The 16,011-nt window shown below is 41.2% G+C and overlaps 1 protein-coding gene across 1 annotated transcript; it reads left to right on the top strand.

The window, feature by feature from the left end:
* Positions 1 to 9,429: 9,429 nt before the first annotated feature.
* LOC109214278 lies at positions 9,430 to 11,319 on the top strand. The gene is made up of 2 exons (XM_019378180.1): positions 9,430 to 9,519; positions 10,903 to 11,319. Exons 1-2 carry the CDS (start codon positions 9,430 to 9,432, stop codon positions 11,317 to 11,319), a joined length of 507 nt encoding a protein of 168 aa, XP_019233725.1.
* The last annotated feature ends 4,692 nt before the right edge of the window (positions 11,320 to 16,011 follow it).

Here is a 16,011-nt window from a genome sequence, read left to right as displayed (position 1 = left end):
GGTGAAGACACTTCTGCCGATAAGAATCGCGCTGCTTAGGTTTCGTGTTCTTCGTGATTTTTCACTTTTGAGGCTGATCGGCCCTTGTGCGGAACTTTTGATCATGACCCATAGCCCTTGTTAATAGGTTTATACAAAGCTTTTTTCCTTCCAAGGCTTCTGAATATGTTACATTTTTGTACGGGTCAGAGCGTCTTAGCATAAAATTCCCTTTTAATATCCAAAGTTTTGAGATGGTAATGACCGACAATAAGTACTGCCCTTGACCGTTTCTGATCAATGGACCCCGAATGATCGTTTGACCTTGAGTTTGAGTAGCTCTTAGGCCAAACAGTCGATGAGGTAAGGTAGCCCTTGGGCTTGATGTTTGAGTGGGTATATGCTCGAACTTGAAATGAAAGATTGCCCTTAGGCTTCGTAGTCGAGCGAGGATTTGCTCGACTCGAAGGAAAGTTAGCCCTTAGGCTTTTATATATAGTCCCCGAGTGAGAATTTTCTCGAACTCGAGTAGCCCTTGGGCTTAGTAGTTGAGTGAGTGCTTGCTCGAACTCGAAATAAAGTTAGCCTTTAGGCTTTTATAGATAGTCCCGGAGTGAGAATTTGCTCGAACTCTGATAGCCCTTGGGCTTAGTAGTCGAGTGAGTGCTTGCTCGAACTCGAAATAAAGTTAGCCTTTAGGCTTTATAGATAGTCCCCGAGTGAGAATTTGCTCGAACTCGGATAGCCCTTGGGCTTAGTAGTCGAGTGAGTGCTTGCTCGAACTCGAAGTAAAGTTAGCCTTTAGGCTTTATAGAGGGTCCCCGAGTGAGAATTTGCTCGAAATCGGATAGCCCTTAGGCTTAGTAGTCGAGTGAGTGCTTGCTCGAACTCGAAATAAAGTTAGCCCTTAGGCTTTATATATAGTCCCCGAGTGAGAATTTGCTCGAACTCGGGTTAAGGTAGCCCTCGGGCATAGTAGTCGTGTGATTGCTTGCTCGAACTCGAAATAAAGTTAGCCCTTAGGCTCTTTAGATCGGCCCTTAGGCTCTTTTGTATTGGTCCTTAGGCTCTTTGAGTTGGGCCAATTCGGCCTCTAACAACGGCTATAATTTTTTCCTCTTTTCGGCTAAAAGACTTAGTGAAAATNCTGCCAAACTTAGGTTCCCCTGCACCAACAATATGGCCGAGTATGAAGCCTGCATCTTAGGACTCAAAATGGCCATTGACATGAACGTTCAAGAGCTGCTAGTGATTGGAGATTCAGACTTACTTATACATCAGGTACGAGGAGAATGGGCAACCAAGAATTCCAAGATACTCCCGTATTTGCACCACGTACAGGAATTGAGAAAGAGGTTCACGAAGACGGAATTTCAACATGTTCCCAGAATCCAGAATGAGTTCGCCGATGCATTGGATACCCTATCATCTATGATACAACATCCAGACAAGAATTTCATTGATCCCATTCCGGTGAAAATCCATAATCAGCCAGCTTACTGTGCCCATGTTGAAGAAGAAGCTGACGAAAACCCTTGGTTTCATGATATCAAGGAATATTTGGCAAAAGGAGAGTACCCAGAGCTTGCAAATCCTACTAAGAAATGCACACTTCGGAGATTGTCCAACAACTTCTTTCATAACGGAGGAATCCTGTATAGGAGGACTCCTGATTTAGGATTATTAAGATGTGTCGACGTAAAGGAAGCATCCAAGCTACTAGAGGAAATTCATGCTGGGACCTGTGGTCCACATATGAACGGTTTTGTCTTAGCAAAGAAGATACTCCGGGCTGGTTACTTTTGGATGACTATGGAAACAGACTGCATCCAGTATGTCCAGAAATGCCACCACTGTCAGATACATGCAGACATGACAAAGGTACCTCCAAATGAGCTTAAGGTAACAAGCTCACCGTGGCCGTTCGCCACTTGGGGAATGTACATTATTGGACTAATCGAGCCTGCCGCTTCTAACGGACACAGGTTCATCCTAGTAGCCATCGACTGTTTCACCAAATGGGTCGAAGCAGCATCTTACAAAGCAGTGACTAAGAAAGTCGTGGCAGACTTTGTCCGCGACCGCATTGTTTGTTTATTCGAAATTCCGGACTCAATCATTACTGATAATGGCTCCAACCTCAACAACGACTTGATGAAAGCTATGTGCGAAACTTTCAAGATCAAACACAAGAATTCCACAACCTACAGACCTCAGATGAATGGAGCTGTAGAAGCCGCCAACAAGAATATCAAAAAGATATTGAGGAAAATGATAGAGAAGCATAGACAATGGCACGAGAAGTTATCATTTACTCTACTGGGATATCGCACCACAGCCCGCACATCAACCGGGGCAACCCCCTATATGCTGGTTTACGGTACAGAGGCTATCATTCCCGCTGAGGTAGAAATTCCTTCCCTAAGGATCATACAAGAAGCTGAGCTCGGCGATGCAAAGTGGGTAAAAAGTCGTTATGAGCAACCAAACCTTATAAACGGAAAGAGAATGAATGCAGTCTACCATGGTCAACTCTATCAGAACAAAATGTCCATAGACTTCAACAAAAGAGTCAAGCCAAGACAGTTCACACCGGGGCAACTAGTGTTGAAGAAAATTTTTCCGCATCAAGACGAAGCCAAAGGGAAGTTCTCTCCCAACTGGCAGGGTCCATACATGGTCCACCGGGTTTTGACAGGAGGATCCCTCATACTTGCAGAAATGGACGGAGAAGTCTGGCCAAAGCCGGTCAATTCAGATGTAGTCAAGAATTACTATGTGTAATCTTTATGCTTTCCTTATATGATGTAAATTGAACTATGCCTGACCTGATTCCCGTTTAAGAGGGGATACTTAGGCAGCCCTATGGGTTCGGTCACAATTCAATAAAAATTTCATTTCCCCCGCAATTAGAAACTGGGACAGAATTTTGAGGAGGACCCTCAAAATTCCGAAGTAATTTTAGCCGATCGCCGCACGAGAAACAGTCAAAACGTCAACCCATCAAACTGGGGCAGAATTTTGAGGAGGACCCTCAAAATTCCGTAGCAGGAGAGGCACTAGGATTGCGAAATCCTTAAACATACTGTACGCCCAGGGGACAAACATTGTTCTCAGAACCGTTGCACTTACCAACATTTGCTATCAGCACACACCAATAATGCTCCATAGTCACAATGCTCTCAGTAATCACAATGCCGCAATCTGCTATCAGCTAAGAAAACTCTACTGTTATTTGTTATTTTGTTTCTTGCATAAGGCTACCATTCTGCCTGCCGAGACTAAATGTTGTCTCCATCATCATTTGCGTTGCATAAGGCTACCATTCTGCCTTCCGAGACTAAGCACTGTCTCCATCTGCATTCTTGCATAAGGCTACCATTCTGCCTTCCGAGACTAAGCACTGTCTCCATCTGTGTTCTTGCATTAGGCTACCATTCTGCCATCCGAGACTAAACGTTGTCTCCATCTGCATTTGCATTGCATAAGGCTACTATTCTGCCTTCCAACTTGTATAAGGCTACCATTCTGCCTTCCGGGACTAAGCACTGTCTCCATCTGCATTGTTGCATAAGGCTACCATTCTGCCTTCCGAGGTTAAGCTCTACCTCCATCTGCATTCGCATCTTTGCATAAGGCTTCTTTCCTGCCTTTCGAGGCTAAGCTCTGCCTCCAATTTTCTTAGAAACTAAGCGCTATCTCAAGCACTATTTATCTCGCTTTTCTTACGGGCTAAGCTCTGCCCTTCAGTTCGCAAGACTGAGCTCTATCTTGTCCGCATCATACTACTACATCCTTCATGGGCTGATATATCGCCAACTCGTCCAAAGGCGTCATCGTTCGGAGGCACCATCTTCATGGCCCGAGAACACCATGTCATGGCCTGAGGATCTCTTTCAATCTTTTGCATATCATTATTCAAAGGCGTCATGGTTCGGAGGCACCATCCTCATAGCCCGAGAACATCACTTCATGGCCTGAGAATCCTGCACCAAACAACCCATGGCCCAGGACATCATGGTCAGAGGACGCCATTCCTAACCGTCCAAAGACAACATTCATGGTCCGACGAGAATTTGCATCATGTTTAAATTATGCAATATACGTTTGCATTGCTTATATTTGCAGGTAACCCGGCGAGCAACGGCTATCCCAGCAGGAGCGATCCCACTCCAGTTTTCCCAGCCATATCAAACCTCACCATTCTCGTAAACCGTTCACTCACCCGACCCTAGATGTTGCGTCCGCTCTTGAGATGACTTCACCGGTATACTTTGCCGATGAATCCGGAACTACATATGGCCCGATTCCTGTAAAACCAGGAATATGTAGGCAGCTCAGAAGCCAGGGTGCGGCCTAAAACTCTTCAAACCGTTTCGCTCGGTCAAAATCGGCCATCATATCTTTACGCGACAACTCTTTCATCCTTCCCGGGTAAAGAGGGGCAGCTGTTGATACCCAACTTTTCCCAAAAATATTTTTAAATTGCATATATACCTTCAAAATCATGCATGAATAGCAATTGGTATTTTTCCTTTTCCTATATTTTATTAATTTACCCAGCATTTTATTTCCAATAAATAATTACACAATTGCATCACAAGGAAAAATTGCATATTATTTATGGTCCTATTTAAACTAAATTATTTCATAATCAGCCAAATTGGCATCGTTTGGCTACAATTGCGATAACTTTGCAATTATAGCCCAAGCATACAATTTTATACTATTATTTGACCAGAAATTAATCATTTGTATTTCAAAATATTAAATAATCATTTTTACTTATTTTCTGTGCATGAAATTCATTTTAATTATTAGCTATTTTGTAAATTATTGTAATTAATTTGAATTGGGTATTTAACAAATAGCCTAATTTTATTTCAATTCTAGCCTAAATTAAACCAGACCCAAACCTGATTAAATAAGCCCAATCCATTATCCTACCCGACCCAATCCCTGTTTAATCTGGGTCGTTGATCAATTTTGATCAACGGACCAGATCCGTCCTTACCTTAATTAACCTAATAGACTACCCCCAAACCCTCATTTTTCCCTCTTATTCTCTCTGCTGTTACATCTGTCATTCTCTCAAGCTCTCTCTTCTAAAACCTATGCTTCTACTCGCCGGTCGTTGGCTCACCGGTATCAATGGTGGTTCCACCACCACCCCTTGCCTCCATGGCTCTCCCCCATGCCAGATTATTACTACCCTAAGGCTCTCAAAGGTCCAATGGCCGTTCGACTCACACCTAGGGTCTATGCTCACCGTTCTAGGACCACCCTTGGCCCGTTTGAGTAAGATTTTTCTATTTTCCAGCCAGATCCATGGCCTCTAAGCCGAAATCTCTCCATCTCTGGGGTATCTCTCTCTGAAACCCTAACTCATCTCTTGGCTCTTCAGATCTGCCATAGATCTGTGTGTATTTTGAGTTATTTTTGCTGTTTTCTTAAGAATCTCTCCGATTTTTCAAAAGCGCCTTTTCATCTTCAAACTAGGGTTTCTTAACCCCTTTTCAAAATGACTTTTCCTTCTGATTTTCCGTATTATTCTATAATTTTTACTACATTTAAACATTTATTCATGTTTTTCCCTCTTTTTATCTGATTTATTATGTTAAAACCCTAAGTCCCTTGGTCCTAATCCTGGGTTCTGAGTCTGTCTCTGATGATTTAATTCGTATGTGTGCTTGTTTCTCATGAACGTTCTGAGTTTTTGTAATTTTACCCTATTATTTTCATTAGGTTTTCTGATTTTTGCTTCTTCCGCTTATATTATGATTATTCTGTCAATTCCTCTAATTATTGCTATTTTTTTCTAGTTGAAGCCCTAATTCTATGTGATTTGTACTACTGCGCTCATTAGGGTTCCTGATTTTTGCCTCTTCTTGCCTATTATGTGTTTATTCCGTGTATGCATAGAGACTTGTGGTAATCTCCCCTTAATCAGTACTACCCCTGTTTGAATCCCTAATTTCCTGTAATTGCCACCTTTCACTAATTTCTTGTGATGATTTCCTTACTGATTTTCAGCCTCTAAGATATTTTCTTGCCTTATTTTTGGTTGACTATGCTGTCTTATGTGTTTATTACTGAACTTTGATTCTTGCCTTAGTTTCTACCTGTTTTCAAACTATAAGTACCCTGCTTTTCATTAACACAACACACGAACACATTGGTTCAAAAGCTCTCTCTCACACAAAAAACACTCTTCTGCTCTCTTTTCTTCGGTTACTTTCTATTGTTCTAAGTCAGCCGGCTGCAAGCCAAGGATGATTATTCTACTCTCTTGCTCCTCACTTTATGTTTACTATCTTCTTTACTGGTATGTTCTGATTTCAATTCAAGTTTCAAAAACAATATGTTTCTTTTACTACTTTAGTTCATCCTGTTTCTAGTATGTTATTACTTATGGTTTTGTTGTTCAACTTGCAACTAATATGTTTACTTCATCAGTTTATTAGCATGCTTCTGAATGTGTCCCCTCCCTTAGACTCATCATGTTTATGAAATGTGATCCCCCTCCTAGTATACGCCAATGTGGCCCTTTCTTACTTATGTTTCTCTGATTTCTGGCATGAACCTCTCTGTGCAAAGTAGTTGGCTATCCTTAAGTTACATGATTCTGTGTTAATTCTCAAGTTCCCTAACCCCTTAGCATATTGCGTATTCTACACTTAAGTGCTCCTGCAACTATGTGTTTACCTATGTGACCTATGTGTCCCCAAATCCCACTACCCCTGTTTGTGGTTGCTGAACCTGCCTTGGCCCTATGTTTCTTGGTTTTGTATGAACTTGTTTGGGGTGCTGTGTTTGGACTGTTGCTTATTACTCTACTCTCTTTTCAAAAAAATGTCCTATTGAATAAGTCCCCTGTTGTTTTACAAAACTATTTCAAACAAGTCTCTTTTCAAACTGTTTTCCTGCTTAAATCTTTTTAAAGCTACGTCGAGCACTCTCACTTTACTCTTAGACCACTAAGTTCTGCCCCTTTTGTGTGAGCCTTGCCTAGGGACCCTTGAGCTCCCTCTGAACTTTGACACACAAAAGCTAGCCTTTCCACACTGCAGTTACTCTGTCTTGGCTATGAAATCTGGGTGTGAGCACTGTCCGGGATCCCTTGAGGTCCTTAGGGAACTCTGACACACCCGGATATGAGGAAGGCTATGAAACAATCTTGGCATTTGAGGTTCTAGAAATCTGGGCCCGTTTTCAGGATCTCTATAGTGTAACTTCTTATTTTCTTTTTCTACTTATGTAATTCATTTCAATATTGGTCTGTAATAATTTGTTGTAAACGAATATTGGGGTTGGCTAGTGAAAAGGGGAGGGTAGTTATATATGTTATCAACATCAATGGGTAGAAACCATGCCTTAGGTTTACATTTCCTATATGCGCATTAGAATCCATTTCTAAGACCAACACATTCAAAGCATGTCATGCATTAGATATCATGTTCTTAGGTTTACTGTTTCGGCATCTCATTTGACATTATTTTATCACTTAGAAATCCTGCTTTAGGCTAAATAACAGCATTAACATAAAACTGTTGCTCCTGCACATCCTGAAATCATGCTGTAGCTTTTTGGGCATTTAGAAATCATGCTTTAGGAATTCTGCATATCCTGAAATCATTCTGCATTTTTATATGTGCATGTTAGATACCCTGTTTTAGGATCTCATTCACACTCGCTCAGTCATACCTAGTTAAACTACTGATGCATGAAAAGGACATAAAACAGTCTCACGTTTGATTATCCCGTTAAAGTGAAACCGGTCAAAATCCTTGTATATTTTTGCAACATTTAGAACAACATGCTTTAGGTAAAAATAACTTCTAAACTGTTTTAATAATTCTGGTAATTGTTGTGCGTTAATCCTACGCCTTGGCAAGCATTAGGTAATCAACCTCTATAAAACTGGAAACTGTTCTTTGTGTTTACTGCTTAATGGTTAACAAGCTTAAAATCAGTAGGCAAACCTGATTAGGACTTCCTCTCTGAGTTATGTAATCGGACTCTGCTACCATGCTTAGGATCTGAATTTAGACCTTAATTGTGTATGAGTCATGCTGTTTGTGTGTACTATGTGTGGAGGTATATCTGAGCCTTTTATTTGTCTTCCATGCTCCCCTTTAATTGAAGTCCTATCTGTTTATTGTGTCGCCTTAGTATTTTACCTTTAAACTTGAGGGTCTGCCTAGAACCCCCTTTTATGGGATAAGAGTCCTAAATTCCTCCGGGACTGATAGGATGGGACGGGTAACAACATGCAATAGGGGTCGAGACCAACCCTCGCTTTAATTACCTTCATGGGGCGGGAAAGGGTGGATATGGATATGATGACCGGTGCGTTAATACCACGTGTAGCCCCTCTTTGAGGAGTGTCATACTGGATATTGCATTGATGTGATCCATATTATAAACAAACCTAGGATACCCCTTTACATTCACAAATGCTTAGATTGTAATTCTTTTCAAAATCTAGCTTTTCATTAACTATTTTTCAAACATCCGTGTACTTAAACTTGAATCCCCTATTATTTGAGCCATACTTGTTTATTTTCTAAATTGTACAAATCCACAAAAGTTGTTTGGCCAGGAACCACACTGGAGGATCCTGAGGGGTGCCTAACACCTTCCCCTTAGGATATTTTCAAGCCCTTACTCTGTCTCTGGTTACCAAACGTAGTTATCAATGAACCCTCTAGGTGCCCTAACGCACCTTAAATCGTTAGGTGGTGACTCTTCAAAATGCAAACCCCTTTTCCAAAAGGAACGATTTGTCTCAACCAAAATGTCATAAACCCGATTTCGCGAGAAAAAGGGAACGCGACAGGGGGAGCTGCACCTTTTAATGGATGTAGTTATACTTCTACTGGATGATGCAAATCTTTGATAGGGATCTTCCTCACTACTCAACTTATGGTGAGCCCTCTACAGTTCTAGTGGGCATTTGGGTCTAGTTCATTTTATGTACTTAGGTATTTATTGTTATAGAAGGTCCATGTACACTGTGGGTCATGTACTTAAGCTTTGAGTTTTGTCATGTATTTATCTTCACAGTATTTACAGATATTTATAAAGCTATGTATCCATCATGAGAAGAATTTTAGGCCATTGAGCCAAATGTATTTAATTTAAAAGTCAAGAACTAATTATGTTATGGTAAATTGATAGTAGGCTATAACTATGTATTTCAGCCACTATTTGCACTCTAAATTGGCTGTACTTTACTGATGTTTGAGCGTTAAACGGTAGTAAATTGCTCTGATTGAGTGTTTTATGCTTTACAAGAGCAATTCCGGGCTACAACGAGGTTAATGAGCGTTTTGAGCTAATATGGAGTGTTGAAGGACAAGTAAAAATTTATGGAGTAAATTGGGAGTTCGTTAGAGGATCGAAGGAGGTTACCACACTTAAAAAGAAGAACGAAGAGGAGTGCAGAAAATGGCCCATGTGTTCGGCCGCGCACTGGGCCGCGCAAGTCAGGCAGAAATTGGACAACATGCGAGGCCAGATGCGCGGTCACCTGCCCAGGTGCGCGGCCATGCTCACCTTCCGAGAAAAATTATTTCAGGGCTAAAATTGTAATTCCAGAGGCGACTTTCCTTGAACTATATGAAGCCTAGCTCGCCCAAAAAGCTGGTATCTTGGTTTTTAGAAGAAGTTGGAAGGCCAGAATAGGCAAGGAGCAAGATGGAAGATTCGAAAATGAGTTTTTATTTTTCTTCCCTTTTTTATCACTAATGATGAATTCGTATGTTGTAGTTATGCAAACAATTATGAGTAGCTGAACTCCTAATCTAGGGTTTTGATGGAACCTATTGGAGGATGATTTTCTTGTTACATTAATATATATTTGCCGTAGTATTGTCTCCATTTGTTCAACTATATTATTATTGTTGTTGATTGATGGGCCCTCAATTAACTATGCCTATTTAGTATGTATTACTTGGGAGAGAGTGCATATTTAGGTAGTTGTTGAACAACATCATTCCTAACGTATATGAGCGATCAATACGAAAGTTTTAAAGGTGGGATTAGGGATAACGAGACCTTGGTTCGATCTGAGTGAGCTGTACTTAAGGCCAGCTAGCGTAATTTGGGAGAATATGTCTAGTATATTGTGGTAATTACTCGGAAGAGAGTTACGATAGTTAGAGTGCTCATGATCGGTAGAATAGACTTAGGCAAATTTATGGATGACGTAGCGGAAAGCATTCCGAAAATAGGGGAAATCATAACCTTAGATCATTCCAATTCTTGTCTACACTGTTCATAGTTAGTTATTATTTATTGCAGTTTCATTACATAATATTTAGTTAGTAAACATCCAATTTGTTACTTAAATATTTCTGAATATTGATTACGTGAATTTGTGTGAGTCTAGTAGCTGTGTTTAATAAGTTAATTCCCTGTGGGATTCGACTCCGGACTTATTGACAGGAATATATTTGCAACGACCGCTTAGTCCTTTTTATAAGGCATAGTTGCGCGTGATCAAATTTTGGTATTGTTGCCGGGGAGTAAGGACAGCAGCGAAAGTGTTGGAGTCGGGCTTCTACTGGCCGACATTGTTCGAAGATGCACACTTATGGGTGAAGGGTTGTGATGAATGCCAACGAACCGGGAATATTTCCCGCTGACATGAGATGCCTATGAACCCAGTTCAGGAGGTAGAAGTGTTTGATGTATGGGGAATCGATTTCATGGGGCCTTTTGTCAGCTCATATGGCAACAAGTACATACTCGTAGCAGTGGACTACGTGTCCAAATGGGTCGAGGCTACAGTGCTCCCTACAGATGATGCAAAGGGGGTAATTGGTTTTTTGAGAAAGAATATATTCACCCGATTTGGCACTCCAAAAGGCAATAATCAGTGATGGAGGCACTCACTTCTGTAATTGAGCCTTCGCACAGTTGTTAGAAAAGTATGATGTACGCCACAAGGTTGCCACCCCATATCATCCACAAACGAGTGAGCAAGTGGATGTTTCGAACAGAGAGATAAAGAGCACGTTGACAAAGATTGTGAATGCTACAAGTACGGATTGGGCAAGAAAGTTAGATGATGCACTCTGGGCTTATCGTACCGCTTTCAAAACTCTGATTGGCATGTCGCCGTATAAATTGGTGTTTGAGAAGGCATGTCACTTACCAGTGTTGTTGGAGCTTAGAGCTTTGTGGGCATTGAGGCAGCTTAATCTCGATAAAGAAGCTGCGGGCACAAGTAGAGTCACAGAGTTGTACGAGCTTGATGAGTTTCGCTACCAAGCTTTTGAGAGCACAAGACTATACAAGGAGAGAATGAAGATAATGCATGACAAATATTCTTGAGTGGAGTTTTACACCCAGAGATATGGTATTGCTTTACAATTCAAGATTGAGGTTATATTCGAGCAAATTAAAAGTCAAGATGGTCAGGACCATTTTGTGTGACAGAGATTCACCCCACTGGTGCCGTAGAGATTGCTGCAAGAAAATGACTCTCGCATGTTCAGAGTCAATGGGAACATGTTAAAACATTATGTGGGCATGGATGACGCAAAAGTAGTGTCAGTGACTCATTTGCTCAAGCCACAATGTTGAGCGAGCCTTAAGTGCGATTACCTGCATCGTGCCGCGACCTTAAACTAGGCGCTTCATGGGAGGAAACCCATTGTAATGTTGTATTCGTCGTGCTGCGACGTTAAATCAAGCTATAAAAAAAACTGAAAAATGCGCGGCCGTGCATTGACCACGCATATGGCCGCACATTTTTAGAATTTTACCACAGATGCACGGCTACGCCTTGACCGCGCAGCGAACACACACTGGGCGACGTTGGTAGGGTGTTTAATTAATTATTTTAGTTTGTAGTTTTTTATTTATTATATTTCCTTCGTATTTTTTTAAAAAACAAGAACCCCTTGCTAACCTAAAAAACTCTTGTTCACCCACCCTTCTCTTAACCCAAAAATTCCAAAACCCCTCCCTTCTCCCCTACCAAGTAAGAACCCCCCACTCTCTCATCTGATTACTGTCTTCTTCTCCCCAACCAACATCCTCTCAATTCCATCAGGTAAGTGCCCTTGTTTACTTATTTTTTTATGCCATTGCTTAGGTTATTTTAATTTCTGTATATTGTAGTAGATTTCATCTTGTATTATAGTAGATTTCCCCTTGTATTGTATTCTAGTTACACTCGGGGCCACAGTCGAATTTCATCATGATGGGTTAGGTTGACATTGGTATATCTGTGGTTGAATTGGGGTTATCAAATTGTTGTTTGGGAGTTCGGGTGAATTGTGCACTTTAGGTGTTTGTATAAATGCCACAATGAGTTTGAGAATGTAATTTTATGACCAAGTGTGCAGGTGAAGTCTGAGTAACCGCCCTTGGTTCACATATCGTGCCTTTCCCTGATGGTGGTATTTGTTTCAGGTAGTATGACGCCATCCAAGAAATGAAGAACCACCGGCGCATCCTCCAGTGGTCATGCTGGATTATCTTGGCTACGAGCATCGGCCAATGCTCGCCAGTATGATAGTACCAAGTTCCTATCCAGCGAAGTTCAGGAATGTTTTGGTCTTAAGGCCTCCAAGAAACTCATACTGGAGAGGGGAATTGATATGGTGTCCCTCCAACATGACTGTCCCAATATGTATCGTGAATTGGTCCGGCGCAGTCTGGATATCTTGTTTGAAGAACCGGACGAAGCCAATTTAATGATTGTGCGGGAGTTTTGTGCAAACTGCCTCGAACATGTGAATCACGTCTGTAAGGTGCGGAAAAAGAGTGTGGACACCTCCATAGAGGCCATTTGGAGGGCTTACCGGTTGCCAATGTTTGGGGAGATCCTGACGCGGAGGACTACTATGACGCCCATGGCAGAGTAGCAATCCCATGGGAAGTATTCTTTAGGACAATATGTGTGCCCAACAAGGAAATAGTGTGGATTACGCCGTGGTGGAAGTTTCATTTCGGCTTCGCTCACCTTTGAAGGGAAGTGTTGGCTCAACGTCATCAAACAACCGCTTGCTGCCCTCTTCCAATACCACTAAGGTGAATGGTCCCCAGGCTACACTGATCTGGTGTTTTATCAATGGCCATGAATTTGATGTGGCTAAGCTTATTCATGACGAAATGTTCATTCGTTGTCCGGTGCAAAGGTCTGGTTTCTTCTTTCCTTCCTTAATCACTAGATTGTGCCTTGCGGCACGTGTACCAGAAAACAGGGACTTAGATGGGAAAGTAAAAAAATAACAGAAGTTCCGGGCTAATAAAGTGGTATTGGGAAGGATCCTGTTGCACCTGATGAGGCAAGTAACAATGAGTCTGATGCTCCAGAAGAGGGTAATGAAGGGCAAGCTGCATTTGTAGCTGCTTCACCACCGCACGAGCAGGTTGTTGAGGAAACCTCAGTTGTCAGATGGGACACGAGAATGACGGCCTTAGAGCAGGAAATGGTGGGGATGCGTACTTCTGTCACGGACTTGGGAGCTCGAGTGGATGCCCTTGCTTCCCAGAATGCCAAATTTGAGAGGAAGGTCCTGGCATGGCTGTGTGCACTTGGCATGGCTTGCCATCTCGGTCCCGACACTGTCTCCGACCATGACTGATTCTATCAGGGAAGTCCCTTTACCTTACATTTTTCTTTGTGTGACATGGGGACACGCCACCATTTAATGTTTGGGGTGGGGGATGTTTTTTATTTATGCTGTATATATATATATATATATATATATATATATATATATATATAGTAATGTAGATTAGTGTTAGTTTCTTTGGTCATTTTGAGTAATATAAAATAAAATAAAATATCAAAAGTTTGACTTTTCCCGACGATGGATATCATTCGACAGGTTTTTTGAGGGATTAAAGTCAAAAGGAAAAAAGACAAAAAGATTTTCTGTTGTTACGTAGTGTTACAATTTCCCCTTGGTTTTTCTTTGGATCGCGGTTCTTTTCCAAGGGTTTCATTTGAACCGGGTATAGATAGTTTTATTTTTTCTTTAAGAAGTAGGAACCCTTGGGCTATGAGCTGAGATGAAAACAAGGTCACATAACTTCGTTATGCCTTGAGAATAGCGAGTGCTTTAGTGTGACGCTTAGGCTCAGTTGTTGACTCTTTTATATAAATGCTTTAAATTGTATGTTCTTAACTTGGCTTAAGTGCTTTGACTAGAGTGTTGTTGATGATACAATCTTGAGTGAGTCATGTGCCATGTGCGTGTGAGGTTTGTTGTATTCGCATTGCATCTAATGTCTAGAACTTGCCCCGTGTGTTTGCGAAGCGAAATAGTAATTTTGTTCAGTCTTGGAAGTGACATACGCATTTCTTTGTTGTGCCAGTGATATGCTTTTACCACCTAATTGTTATGTATCTTAGTTAACCCCTTTGAGCCTGTAATCCTGTTTTCTTGGCAACCACATTGCAAGCCTTGCCCATTTGTTTAAATTTAATATATATTTGAACCTTTTCACCTCTCATGAGAACTTGAATTCTTATGACTTTGTAAAAGTTAAAGTATGGGGTGGTTGGTGTGCTTTTGTGTGGAACTAATGAAATAAGGAGAAAGGTGCACTGTTGTGAAAAACAAAAGTAAGAGCCACTTGAATTGAAAAAGAAAAAGAAAATATTCCTTGATAAGTGGTGACTCTTGATGAAAAGGTGCTTAAATAATTGGGAGTAAATGTAAATTGATTTGAAGGTGGAGTATGGTTTGACATAAGTGTGGGGTTCCAACTGCTACTGTGTATGTATTAAAGTGCTTAGGGAGGCGTAGTCACTCTTATATCTAAATGTATCCTACCCATCCCGCAGCCTACATTACAACCAGTTATAAGTCCTACTTGATCCTTGACTGAATGAACTCAATTAGTAGGGTAGTACACTACGGGCAAGCCTATGGCGCATTTCTTGTGGCACATGAATGTCGTTTCTGAGAGTGAGTGAATTCTTTGTATCTTGAGTTCCTAATGGTTCTTAAATTATATTGTGTGTGGAACTACTCTCTTTTGATGTGTGAGGGCACTTGATTCATGAAGGAAAGGTGATTCTGGACCTCTATGTAGAGTAAGTGAGTAAGTTTTAAATAATGCATGGTGCTTGTGAGTCAATTCTTGAGGTGAAGATGATACACTACCGTACTTAGTCTATTTGAAATAATCTTGGTGTGATAAGTTAGGAAAGCCTCTTAGAGAGGTGATGTCGATGTAAAGTGTGGTTTGATTGCTCGAAGACGAACAATGGTTTAAGTGTGGGGTATTGATAGTGGGCTATAACTATGTATTTCGGCCACTATTTGCACTCTAGATTGGCTGCACTTTACTGGTGTTCAGGCATTAAATGGTAGTAAATTGCTATGATTGAGTGTTTTATGCTTTACAGGAGCAATTCCGGGCTACAATGAGGTTAAGGAGCATTTTAAGCTAATATGGAGCGTTGAAGGCCAAGTAAAAGCTTATGGAGTAAATTGGGAGTTCGTTAGAGGATCGAAGGAGGTTAGCACACTTGAAAAGAAGAACGAAGAAGAGTGCAGAAAATGGCCTAGGTGCGCGGCCACGCACTGACCGCGCACTGGACCGTGCAAGTCAGGCAGAAATAGGACAAAGTGCGCGGCCAGATGCACGGTCACCTGCCCAGGTGCACGGCCGTGCACGTTCCTTCAAGAAAAATTATTTCAGGGCTAAAATTTTAATTCCATAGGCGACTTTCCTTGACCTATGTGAAGCCTAGACAGAGGGTATCTTGGTTTTCAGAAGAAGTTGGAAGGCAAGAACAGGCAAGGAGCAAGACGGAAGATTCGGAAACGAGTTTTTATCTTTCTTCTTCCCTCTTTTATCGTTGATGATGAATTCTTATGTTGCAGTTATGCGAACAATTATGAGTAGCTAAACTCCTAATCTTGGGTTTTGATGGAACCTATTGGAGGATGATTTTCTTGTTATGTTAATATAGATTTTGCCGTAGTAGTGTCTCCATTTGTTCAACTATATTATTATTCTTATTCATTGACGGGCCCTCAGTTAACTGTGCCTATC

Source organism: Nicotiana attenuata, unplaced genomic scaffold (genome assembly GCF_001879085.1).
Source record: "Nicotiana attenuata strain UT unplaced genomic scaffold, NIATTr2, whole genome shotgun sequence".
NCBI classification, from domain to species: Eukaryota; Viridiplantae; Streptophyta; class Magnoliopsida; order Solanales; family Solanaceae; genus Nicotiana; species Nicotiana attenuata.
This window is presented reverse-complemented; position numbering and strand designations above follow the sequence as displayed.